Raw genomic sequence first — 12,842 nt, 5'->3', positions numbered from 1 at the left:
TAGGTATAAGTGAATAAAAATATCAAGCGAGTGACGTAAACCACACTGGAAGAATCCAAATAAACGTTCCCCTCCTTTCTGAGTGGCACCTTAAGAGACTGTGTGTACACTCACTCGGTTCAACTCAGCAAACTTCTTGAGCATCTAATGTGATAAAGGAGAAGGGGCAGGGCAGGAGAAGCAGCCCGAACCGGAGGAGAGGGACGCGGCGTTTTGTGCTTTAAAGCTCCGAGTTTGGTTGTGTGTTTTTACATTTTGAATTCCAAATTGTCTGCCTTCCTATAGCCCCTTCCCCAGCATTAAGGAGGCAAGCAATCTAAAGAATTAGACCTGTGAAGTCATTTAAATATGACTTTTTTTTTTTTTTTATTTGATTCTCAAGGCAACTCATCTAGGTAAGTACCACAGCTATTATAATCACTTTACAAATGAAGAACCCCAAATTAAGTTACTGCTCACAGTACTACTAGTGGTCATAAATAGGACTCAAACCGACGTCTCCTAAACCCAAGGCCACTGACCTTAGAGACAGAGGTGGGTCCTAGCCAAAAGAGGCAGCCTCAATGAAGGAAGCATTAAGAAGTTCAATGGAGAGTAGGGAGAAATAAAGCTGGAAAAGGCAGGTTGAAACCAACCACGGGCCCTACATGCCAATCTGAGAGCTTGTACTTAGTCTTGGATATATTTTGAGTAGGTTAGAGACATGATCCACCTTAGGAAAATAATTTTGGTAGATTGGGGAGGGAGGAAACCGAAAACAGGAACATCAATTGCTGTTGTAATTGCCCAAGCCACTGGTGATGAGAGCCTGCTCAGGATGCAAGTGAGATGGGAGGTAAAACTGACAGGACTTGATATCTGATGTGATTGGGGGGGGGGGGTATTATGGCATGAGGGAAGAGAAAGATAACTCAGTTTTGTGTCTTAACCGTTTGGGAAGATGATGGTGCCATCAGCACTAATGAAGCAGATTGAGGAGGATAAAAACCCTGTTCCTGGAATGATTCTTCCATTGCTCCAAGTGTTTTTTAGAATACCTCTGGGGCTTGCCTTCAGAGCTTATGACGTTCTTAGAATCAAGGAGTTGGGACAAGTTCTTAAAGGTCATGGATACAACTTCCTTTTACAGATGGATAGACTAGGACAGGTGAAATCATTTTCTCAACGACACAGAAAGTGGTAAACAGAAAAGCTGGGGATTGCATCCAAGTCTGTAATTGTAAACCCAGTGCACTTTTCATCTCACTCCACTACACTCTTCTGGATCTCCTTGGTGGCAAAATATCTTCCTTTGATGATAGTTCCAAGTTCTGAAAATAACCAAGAGTTATTTGAGGCCAACTGTAATAAGTAAACTGAGCAATAGATTTAGTAATATCATTTTGGGGCACCTCTGAAGTGGCAAGCTGTCCCATATAACTTGTAAACTCTACAAATACATTTCCCAAAAATGAATGGTGGAATTTTTAAATTTTTACTACTGGTAACATCATTGAAATAAGTGTTCAGTCTTTCAAGGTTAACTACTTTGAAGGATAACACTCGTTTGGACATATAAATTGTATGTGAGAGACAAAGGCTGAGAAAAATTTATATAAATTTATATGTACTATATGTGTATATTCTGTGTGGTTATCTTCCCTAATGCACTTTAGACTAATTCCTCAATGAAAAGATTATAGCTTGATCACTGGGAAATCTATGCATTTTCCTTTAACTCCTGACAAAATACTAGACATAACTAGGAATAGTTTTGACATTAATGATAAGTGATTAGGTATCTGTACTCATAGGTTTTTTTTCCTGGCTATATTAGAAGTGTGATAATTTTGTATAATTTTTGTATAATGCAAAAAATAAATACAAGATAATTATAAGAAGGAGAGCATATGAAGGCTTACCTCTATTTCATTTTCCACTATTTTTCTATCTATCCTCACCCCAGTAACTTCAGATATGATTAAAAAAAAGAGATCTGAAATTATTGTATTTTTTAAAATAGCAGATGGACAACTTTATTGTAAACACTGGAATCTTTGAAATAGAAAAGAACCAGAGGATGGTCTCTAATGCTTTGGGGAGAATATGATTTTTTAATTTATTCTTTAAAAAGACAAACATGTATCATCAAAAGTGAGAGGGAGTGGCTCAAAGCTATAATTAGCAATTCTGATTCCCTGGTTGGTAGTTCCTCCCCACACCCCAATTAATTTGTAATATTTATTTATATCTGCCAAACTTCTCCCCCCTCTCCCCTTTCCAGGTAGAATCTAAATTCCTTGAGGGAGGTGTTTTGCTTGTGAATTGGTATCCCCTAGCACCTAATATAGAACCTTTTACATAGTAGATGCTTAATGTTTATTGAATGCATTTATGCATAAAAGAATGTCTTTCATAGTGAAACAGGATCCAAACTGTTCTTTACATCTGTTACAAAAATTAAAAAAAAACCCAAAACTCCTTGATTTGACCTTGCCATCTCACCAAGGACCATCCTTTTATATCTTCTCCTTTTGTAGAGGTCAAAATCCTATTAAAAAAAGTCATTGTACCCATTGTTACCAATTTTATACCTCCCATCCAACATTTGCTGCTAAATGGTTCTCTGAAAAAAAAAAAAAAACAAACTTGTTTAATCTGCATCATTGACATGTTTTATCAATTTGTTAAGTCTAGAAATCAACACAAGCCATACTTTTTAGCATGTCAGTTTTTGTTTTATGTTTTTTTTTTTTTTTTTCTCTTTTTGCTGAGGGAGGCAATTGGGGCTAAGTGACTTGCCCAGGATCCCCACAGCCAGGAAGTATTAAGTGTTTGAGGTCAAATTTGAACATGGGTCTTCCTGATTTCAGGGCTGATGCTTTATCTACTATATCAACTAGCTGCCCCTGCATTTGTCAGTTTTCAAGATATAAATGCTTATACTGAAAAATTAACAATTGGTTTCCTAGAGGAGCTAGTGTGAGCTGGTTTCAGCACCCTTTAATCTAGTTCCTGGCCCACCTCTCTGAAACTTTTCAGGATGGTCAACTGCTAAATTCACTTCCTTCCCCCAGTTCTCCTCCAGTTACCTCTATAATGTTTTTTGACACTGCTAGCCACCTCTTTCTCTTGGACATGCTTTGCATTCTAAGTTTTTCATCAGTTTTTTTAAAAAATGTGTTTACATGGTTCCTTTTGTGCCCTTTACTCTATCAGATTCCATTTCTCATCCCCTTATTTTTTCTTAGACCCTCTCATCTATATTCTTTTTACTAGTGATCTCATATATTCCACTGGGTCAAGTGTCATCTCTACACATGTGGCTCCCAAATTTACATATCCAATCTGAATCGTCCTTTTAGACTCTAGCCCTACATTACCAACTATCTTTGGGGACACTGTTAAGATGATAATCCATTACCATATCAAATTCAACCTATTCAAAAAAGTGAATCAAGTGCTGAGCCTGGAATCAAGAAGACCTGAGTTCAAATCTAGCATCACTTACTACCTGTGAGACCTGGTCAAATTGTTTCATCTCTGTTTGTCTCAGTTTCCTTAACTATAAAATGGGAATCAAAATATCCAGCACCTACATTTCATGGTTGGTATGAGAAATAATGGTTGATAATGAAATATTTATAAAGTGCTTAGCACAGGCACATAAAGCCAAATGTGGAATCACTGATTATAGCAAATGGAGAAGCTTTGAATGTTGTGGATAAGTTCACTTGCTTTGGTGTAGTATACTTTCCAGGGATGTCCACATTGATAATGAACTAGCTCATGTTTGGGAAGTTTGGGAGAGAAGAGGCATTATACTATGAAACCTGGGCATTATACTAGTGCCATGCCATAAATCACTTTCTTTTGAATTGTCTTAAGGAGATTCTGAAGATCATCTGGCAAGATACCAGAAATTGAAATCCTTTCTCAACCTAAACTGCCAAGCATTCCAATTCTACTGCAGAGGGCACTGGCCCTTGTTAGAAATGCTAAAAGTACACTTTCCAAAAAGACTATTTTATAGAGAACTCACACAGGGCAAGGACTCGTAAGGTAGTCAGAAAAAGTGATGCAATGACACTCTTAAGAACTTTATAATTAATTGTATAACATGAGAAACACTGGCATAGGACTGCCCAGCATTGCATGCCTGCTCCAAGAGCAAAGCAGAATTGAATTAGCCCAGAAGAAACGAGATCTGCAAAGTTAGTCTACCTCAAATGTTCATAGGGACTATTTGTGTCCAATCTGTAGCAAAACATTCCAAGCTCACATTAATCAGATCAACCACAGTTGGATACACTTACCAGTGTCACTCTAACATGTCATTTTGATTGTCTTTAAGAACAAAGGACAACCACCACCAATTCTCTTGCCTTCTTATTTACCCCTTTCTCCTTCTAAACTTCAACAGTTAAAAAAAAAAAAAAACTTTTGTTTTTAAAACACCTAAATTTTCCTCTATATTCCTCCCTGTCCTCTTAGAGAGCCATCCCCTATAAAGATTAAAAAAAACCAAAAAAACCCACAAAAACTAAACACAGCAAATACACCATTAAATGCAGCTCTCTCCTGCCTATCACCCTTTATCTCTACAAGGGAGGAACATACCTACCCATATCTCTAAGGCCAAGCTTGTCCATTATAATTTTGCATCTTCATTGACCATCTGATCATCAGCCTTATAACCTAGACCAGAAATCCTGCCCTGAGGACTTAACCCTTTCATCTTTAGAAGTCTTACACTGGTAGCCTGATTGATGTGTGTCTCTCAGAGCCTACTATTTTAGATGGGCGCTTGGCAGATATTTTCTGCAGAGTTGCTTAATTGTCTTGCCTTCCTTCCATCCATCTTTTCAATTCTAGTTTGGAACCATAATCAAATCAGTCTGTCAGTCTCTTCTATTGTTCCACCCAATATAACTGCACAAAACAAAATCCCTCTCCTGACCACTACTTCCCTATAGGTTTTGCCCCTATTAACATATAAGCTCCTTGAGAGTAAATGTCTTAAATTTTTAATATCCCCAGAGTAGCGCATTGCTTGCCAAGTAGTACTTAATTTTATTCCTATATTCATTTATTCTATACATTCATATTATCATAGTCTTTGTGTATATTTTCCCTAGTTTAGCTTACTTCACTTTGCATTAATTTCATGTAGCACACTCCACATAATTCATTTTTTGTGTATATTTTCCCTAGTTTAGCTTACTTCACTTTGCATTAATTTCATGTAACACACTCCACATAATTCATTTTTGTCATTCTCCAGTGTATGGGAATCTATTTGGTTGTTTTGTTTACAATTATAAGTGCAGTTTTAGTTTGATTTATATATGATTTTTTTCATCATTGCCTTGATGAATGTGCCTAGTCATATCCTCTCTGGTCAGGGTGTATGAACATTTTAGTCTTTTTCCTCACAAATTCCAAATATCCTTCCATAATGGCTACACCAATTCAGATCTCCATCAATAAGTGTATGCTTTCTCACAAGCCCTATAAATTCGACTATTCTTTGTTGCTTTTAATAATTTACTGGGTGTGAAGTTTTGTTTTGGTCATTATTTGATCCCTTCTTTGGTTAAGAATTTCCCCCCATTCAGAGGTGAACCCTATATCCATGAAGGTTATTTTCCAAGTCACCCTGGTTTATAATCCCTGAATCATCCTTGACTCCTTCCTCTTATCCTGTTAACCATGTTACTTTTTTGCATTTAGGCTCACAATACTTTTTACTTTCCTTTTTTTTTGGTTATGTATATACATAAAAAGTATTTTTAATATTTATCATTTTGGAAGAGAAAAATCAGAAAGGGAAAAACCATGAGAGAAAAAAAGGAAAAAACATGGCTTGTGTTGATTTACATTCATTCTCTATGATTCTTTCTCTGATACAAATGTTTTCTATCCAAAGTTTATTGAAAGTGCTTTGGATCACTGAACTACTGAGAACAAAGTCTTTTATAGTTGATCATCATACAGCCTTGCTGTTTCTAAGCACACTGTATTCCTGGTTTACTTGTTTCACTTTGCATCAGTTCATGTAAATCTAACCAAGCCTTTCTAAAAATTAGCTTATTCATTTTTTAATAGAATATTCCATTACTTTCATCTATCAACTTAATTCAGCTATTCCCCAACTAATGGGCATCCATTGTTTTCAGCTCTTTGCCACCACAAAAAGAATGCATATTTTTGCATATGTGGGTCCTTTTCCCTCTTTTAGGATATAGGTCCAGTGGAGACACTGCTGAATCAGAGTTTTTTTTACAGCCCTTTGGCCATAGTTCCAAATTGCTCTCCAGAATGGTTGGATCATTTCACAATTCCACCAACAATGCATTAATGTCCTAGCTTTCCCAATCCAACATATCTTTTCCTGTCATCTTAGCCAATGTGAGATGTACTTCATGTTTAATTTGCATTTCTCTAATCAATAGTAATTTAGAACTTTTTCATATGACTAGAGCTTTAATTTCATCTGAAAATTCTTTTCTGACCATTTATCAATTGAGGAATGACTTGTATTATCTGACATCTTATTTTAGAAATCAGAATTTTCCCAGCTTTGCGCTTTTTAATCATGTTAGGCTTTGTGCAAAATTTTAATGTAATCAAAAGTTGTCAATTTTTGCATTTTATGTTCTATAGTTCTTTGGCCAAAAATTCCTTTCTCCAAAGTTGTTTTACCTTTTATGCCCAAATTATGTACCCATACTTTGGTACGGGGCGAGATATACAGATCTAAGCTTAGTTTCTAATATTTGCCAGCAATTTGTGTTATCCTAGAAGCTGGAGTTTGTGGTTTATCAAGTACTATAGTCATTATTGTATCTCCATGTATATCCAACCTATTCCACTGATCTACCACTTTCTTAGCTAATACCAAATGGCTTTGGCTTTGCTGCTTTATGAACGTTTTGTAGGTCTAGTATTGCTAGGCCACCATCATTTTTTCTTCATTAATTCCTCTAGTATTGACTTTTTTCCCCTAGATCTATAATTTTTTGGCCAAGTAGACCAATTTAGATAGAATTGCCATTTTTATTAGCTTGTCCTACCCATGAGTGATTTCTATTTTTCTAGTTTAAATCAGACTTTGTGATGCATTTTGTGTGTAGATATGGTTCCTAGGTTTGTCTTGACACCCAAATATTTTGTCTTATTTTAATGGAATTTCGAAAGTCAGTGATATATAGAAATGATTTGTGTAGGTTTTATATCCTGCAATTTTAAAGCTATTTCTAGTTTTTGGATGATTAAGATTCTCTTTAAGTATATCTGCAAAGAGCAATAATTTTATCTCATTGCCTATTCCAATTCCTTATTGCTAAAATCAAGATTTCTAGTACAATGCTGAATTCAAAAATATTGCCTATGAGATTTTCCATTTTGTTAAGATATGCTGCAGTATGTTGAAACTATTCCATGTCATATTTTGCTTTAGTTGCTTGCTGTCCTTTTCTCAAAGATTGTGTCTAACTGTGGCCAATCAGGCAATATGAGCTCAGAATACTATGCCACAGATTGGACACAATCTTTATGAACATTTGCTCCAACTTGGAGCATTCTCTCATCTGAGCCAATTTTGCTTTACTTACAGCACAGCACCTTTTCTGATAAGGGCACTCCATGCTGGGTAGTCCTGTGTCAAGTGTCTCCCCTGTCATAAATCAGTTCCAAAGTTCTAGACACCTTGAGATTGTCCTTATCACTTTTTCTGACTGAGTGCTTGCCATGTGAAACTTCACATATTTTGTGTGTACATTTGGCAATTGAATGATGTGGCCAGCCCAACGTAATTGCTCTCTGCAGGAGAGCTGGAATGCTTGACAATTTGGTTTGTGTGTCTGATCTTATCCTGCTAGTTGATCTTCAGAATCTTCCTAAGATAATTTAAGTGGAAATGATTCAGTTTCCTAGCCTGGTGCTGGTAGACTAAGTTTTATAGGCATTCTACAGTGAGATCAGCACAACAGCTCTGTAGACTTTCTTGGTAGTTTCATCTCTCCTGTCTCACATTTTGGAACCTCTACATGCTCCTTTAGAACAAGCTCTAGCAATGTCAACCTCATTATCAGTGTGGACATCCCTGGAAAGCATACTGTCAACACAGAGATCCACAGCACTCAAAACTTTTCTGGAACTAGTGGTTTCACATATGGTAGTGTGCAGTCTGTTGGAGGACTTGTTTGGTTAGGCCAAAATTAGATCAGTAGAGAATTGATCCATATTTTGTTGCATCTCAGCTTTAAGGCTGCATTGAGTGCACAATCATGTGCAGTAATAAAAAAAAATTATAAAGCTAAAGGGAATAGATTGTCCTGGAGGGAGGTGTCTCAGTCATTGCTGGTCATCTACCTAAGAGCCATGGAGCTTCAGAAGGGGCTTAGTAACAGTAGAGACGGTGTTTACTGCCCAACTCCTCCAGGAAAAATGCCAGAAGCAGAACACAGATCTGTATGCAACATTTGTAGACATGACCAAGACCTTTGATACCATCAGTCATGAAGGCTTATGAAAAATTATTTGCCCAGAGTTCATCAGTATGAGAGTTTCATAATGGCATGCTTTGCTTGGGTTCTGGACAATGGACAATGCTCTTGAACTTTCCCAATTGCCAGTGTAGCTTCTGATAGTAAATTCAACTTGAAAAGGCTACCAACCAAACTAGTGGAGGGAGTGTTGGTGCATGATTATTTGTTTGCCTGATATAGTGGTCTGTGTTGCAAACAATTCTAGCAAGTGTGGGATTGGTGTTTGTTTTAATCTATTTTGTTACTTCTGCTCCCTGCTGCCTTCTAGGATCACCATCTTGATTTCCCGGAGGATAAGATGACAATTGGATACCACCCCATATTTTTGAGATGAAAACAGCAGTTTTACCACACTCAACCAACAAAGCAGCACTTCACAAGCCCACGTGGCCAGAATTTCAGGACATAAATTCCTTCCTATGTGGTATTCTATTCTCTTATATTGTTTCTTCCATGTAAGATACTTACTTGCTTTAATGTTCTGCAATTCCTTGTTCTTATCAAGATATCTGAAGGAAAAGAGACTACATGCTACTAGTAAAGTATGAATTAGACACACACTTAAAGGTTTTAATGAAAACATGATGGTTTTGATTTACTCATTTTTATATTTCTCAAATATGTTTTATGGTTCACATCAAATTATGTATATATTGTCCTTTTATGAAGTCAAATAATTTTAGCATTCAAAAATAAATGTTGCCACTGAAAATTGTAGTTTATTTTAAATAGAAAATATAAGAACTAAATCAATAATCTTGTTAAAAATTCTAGTATAATGTTACCAATATACTTTAAATTGTCTTTTAATGCTTAAGAGCTTTTAATAAATCAGTTTAATTGCAAATATGCTTATACATCAGCAGCAATAAGTTGCATTAATGGGATCTCCAATTCTCCATCAATCTAATCTTGTTATAAGCATCATTCTGTGTTATCTCTATCAAAGTAGGAAAATTACTTCATTAAGAAATGATATAGGGTTGGTAATGGTAACAGCTGTTCTAGACATAAAAAAAAAATGAAACTGGTTCTTTGTGTTCCAGAAAACAAAATTTCCAATTTCATAGTGGGAATAAAACACTATTCTCCACCTCTGCACACCTAGAGTGGGCTCAAGGTTGGCTCAAAATTCAGATGGGGCATTGTGCTGTCTTTAGCACTTTTAAGAGGCATCTATTTGCAATTTAGTAAAATCCTTCCTGAATATCCCAGGGACAATCTGAAGTGGGCCTCTCTCTGCTTGTGTTTGTGGCCTGCTGAGACCCAATGAGAGAGAAATTTCTCCAGCCCACTGTAATATATAAAATTGCATAGTGCTTCCTGCTCTGGATTTATGTCTAAGAGCTCTTAACAATAATTAAAAAAAAAACACTTACTTTAATAAGTCCCTTAAAAAAATCTCAGGGTGTCGTTTTCTTCTGTAACATGTGAAATTCAAAGACATACTTTGTTGACTTCATAAACCTTTGGACACTCCTTTCATTCAATAAAGGCCACCCCAATGCAGTCACCAGAGGTGAAAAGGTGGAATTTTGATGGGGTAAGAATGGAGGAACCTTCTCAATAAAGTAGTAGACTTGAGATTTAAATAATATATTTCCTACAAATTAAGACACAACTTTGAAGTACCACTTTATATTTCTTAGATTGGCTAAGATGACAGGAAAAGATGTTAAATGTTGGAGGGGATTGGGAAAACTGGGGCATTCATGCATTATTGGTGGAGTTGTACAATGATCCAAATATTCTGGATTTGGAACTATGCTCAAAAGGCTATAAACTCTGCATACCCTCTGATCCAGCAGTGTCTCCACTGCATCTGTATCCTAAAAGGGGGAAAATGACCTACATGTGCAATGTGTATAGCAGTCCTTTTTGTTGGGCAAGGAGTTAAAAATTGAATGGATGCCCATCAGTTGGGGAATAGTTGAATAAATTATGGTATATGAAGATAATGGAATTTTTATTATTCTTTAAAAAATGATGAGCAGGCTGAATTCAGAAAAGCCTGGAAAAACTTACATGAACTAATGCTGACTGAAGTGATAGAGAACATTGTACACAGTAACAAGAAGATTATGTAATGATCAACTGTGATGGAGTTGGCTCTTTTCAACAATGAGGTGATTCAAGGCAATCTAATAGACTTGTGATGGAAAGTACCACCTTCATCCAGAGACAGAATTATGGAGACTGAATATGGATCAAAGCATAGTGGTTTCACTTTTTTGTTATTGCTTTTTTTTTCTTTCTTGTGTGGTTTTTTTCCCTTTTGATCTGATTATTCTTGCACAGCATGATGAATATAGAAATATATTTAGAAGAATTACACATGTTTAACTTATATCAGATTGCTTGCTGTCTTTGGGAGGGGAGTAGGGAGTAAGGGAATGAGAAAAATTTGGAACACAAAGGTTTTACAAAGGTGAATGTTGAAAACCATCTTTGTGTGTATTTGGAAAAATAAAATACTATTAAAATTAAAAAAAATCAATTATTATATTTCCTTCACTCCATTGAATCAATGTCTTGAGAACAGATCAGAATTCATGTGATTTCTTCCTGGGTTTTGCTCTTCTGCTCTTTAAAAAACCTCAAAGAGAGACTTCTATCACAGACTAAATAGGTACTGAACATTTGTATTGGAAAGATAAATAGTATTTAATCCTGCTTTATTTCTATATTTCTAGGAAAACTATCCTTGTCCCATTGGCCCCTTCTGCCATCATAGCAGTGCAGTAAGCCAATGGCCCCAATATCAACCTCTCATCAACAATGTGAAGGCTTTCTTACACCAGAGTAGTTTAAAGTTCTCTCTTTACTAGAATTATAACTCCTGACCTTCAAATAGAGTTTTTATTACCCTAAGGACTGCCCTGCTCCCCAAAGGACTTTTCAGGAACTCCAAAGGGTACTTTAAGTTGTCCCCTATATTCTTCCTCAAAGAATACAGTGTGAAATATTTCTTGAGGAGTCACTGATTGGGCTCTAAATATATTCCCCAAATTAAAGAGCAGCACCACTCCTAAAACATCAAAGCTCAGAACAGAAAAGCTTTTTTTTTTTTTTTTCTTCCTATGGGAAACCTAGATTATGCAAGAATTTAACACTTTAGACAGTATTTTCATTTGCTGCTTTTCAGTGATGACGAATCAGGGAAGCCAAATAAATCCAAATAGATAATATGTTATTTGGATATGCATGAATGTAAACAGCTAGGGCAAATTCTGTCTGGGGAAATTCAGAAGAATGAATACCAGTTTGATACACAGCATTGGTTATTGACTGTAAATCAGTATATGGCAGCTGGATAGGAAATCCTGAAACCTGGAAAAAATAATAACCATGAAGACAATTTGGAAATAGTATATAAAAGATCAGGTGCTACATTTCATAGAATTATAGAACCTCAGAGTTGAGTTGAAAGGTATCTTAATGCTCATTCAGTCCAACCCTTATCTCAACAATGTATCTTCATCAGTTATTTTCCAACCTTTTCTTGAAGTAAGAGAGAACTTGTTGCACCCAAACAGCCCATTCCACTTTTAGACAGCTGTACTTCTTAGAAAGTACTTTTTGAGTTCCCTCTTCACCACTACTACTAATGGTTTCTATTTCTTTCTGTGGACACCAAACAGAACAATTCTCTCTCTTTTGAATGATGACATTTCGAAATACTTGAACACATCTATGTCCACCTTATATCCTCTCTTATTTTCGGTTAAGTATTCTGCAACTGATCCTTACCTGGCCCAAGACCCTTAACCATTCTGGTGGCCCTTCTCAGTATACTCCCTAACCCATACATCCATCTCCTTTTTAAAATGTAGTCTCCAGAATTGCATATAAGATTCCAAATGTGTTTTGACCAGGCCACTAAAACTGCCACGTCTTTTCCAGATAAATTTATGTATAGTCATATCCTTCTCCATTTGTCCTTATGAAAGTGAATCCAAATGGGAGACTTTACAATCAATTTTGTTAAATGATATTTTATTAAATTCAGCCCAGTGCTATAGCCTTTAAGTCTGGGAATTTAAAAATAATTTTTTGATAACTATATTTCAGCATAATTGGTTTCCTTTATAATCTTGCATATTTTATTTTGTGCAGTTAAACACATTACTCGAAGAAGGGAGTCTACAAAGGGATCTATAACATAAAAAAAATTAAGAATACTAGATTTGATCTGTCAAAATCATAGGATCACAGACCTAGAGCTGGAAGGGACCTCACAGGCTATTTAACTCAACCATCTCATTTTAGACCCTGGCTGTTACCCAATGTATTAGATATTCTTTTCAGCTT

General features: G+C 36.0%; 1 protein-coding gene across 3 annotated transcripts in view; it reads right to left on the bottom strand.

The window, feature by feature from the left end:
• Nucleotides 1-2,438: 2,438 nt before the first annotated feature.
• CC2D2B (coiled-coil and C2 domain containing 2B) overlaps nt 2,439-12,842 on the bottom strand; it is a 150,127-nt gene continuing 139,723 nt past the window's right edge. For 2 of the 3 annotated variants that reach the window (XM_074295941.1, XM_074295944.1), the window contains one exon: nt 11,458-11,861. In XM_074295941.1, the coding sequence (XP_074152042.1) occupies nt 11,673-11,861 (189 nt within the window). In that variant the 3' untranslated portion in view covers nt 11,458-11,672. Of the gene's footprint in view, nt 2,606-11,457; nt 11,862-12,842 lie in introns of those variants that run through there. The other variant, XM_074295942.1, reaches the window with a different exon arrangement.

Source organism: Sminthopsis crassicaudata, chromosome 2, assembly GCF_048593235.1.
Source record: "Sminthopsis crassicaudata isolate SCR6 chromosome 2, ASM4859323v1, whole genome shotgun sequence".
Lineage (NCBI taxonomy): Eukaryota > Metazoa > Chordata > Mammalia > Dasyuromorphia > Dasyuridae > Sminthopsis > Sminthopsis crassicaudata.
Note: the sequence above shows the minus strand (reverse complement) of the source record. Positions and strands in the feature narration are given on the sequence as shown.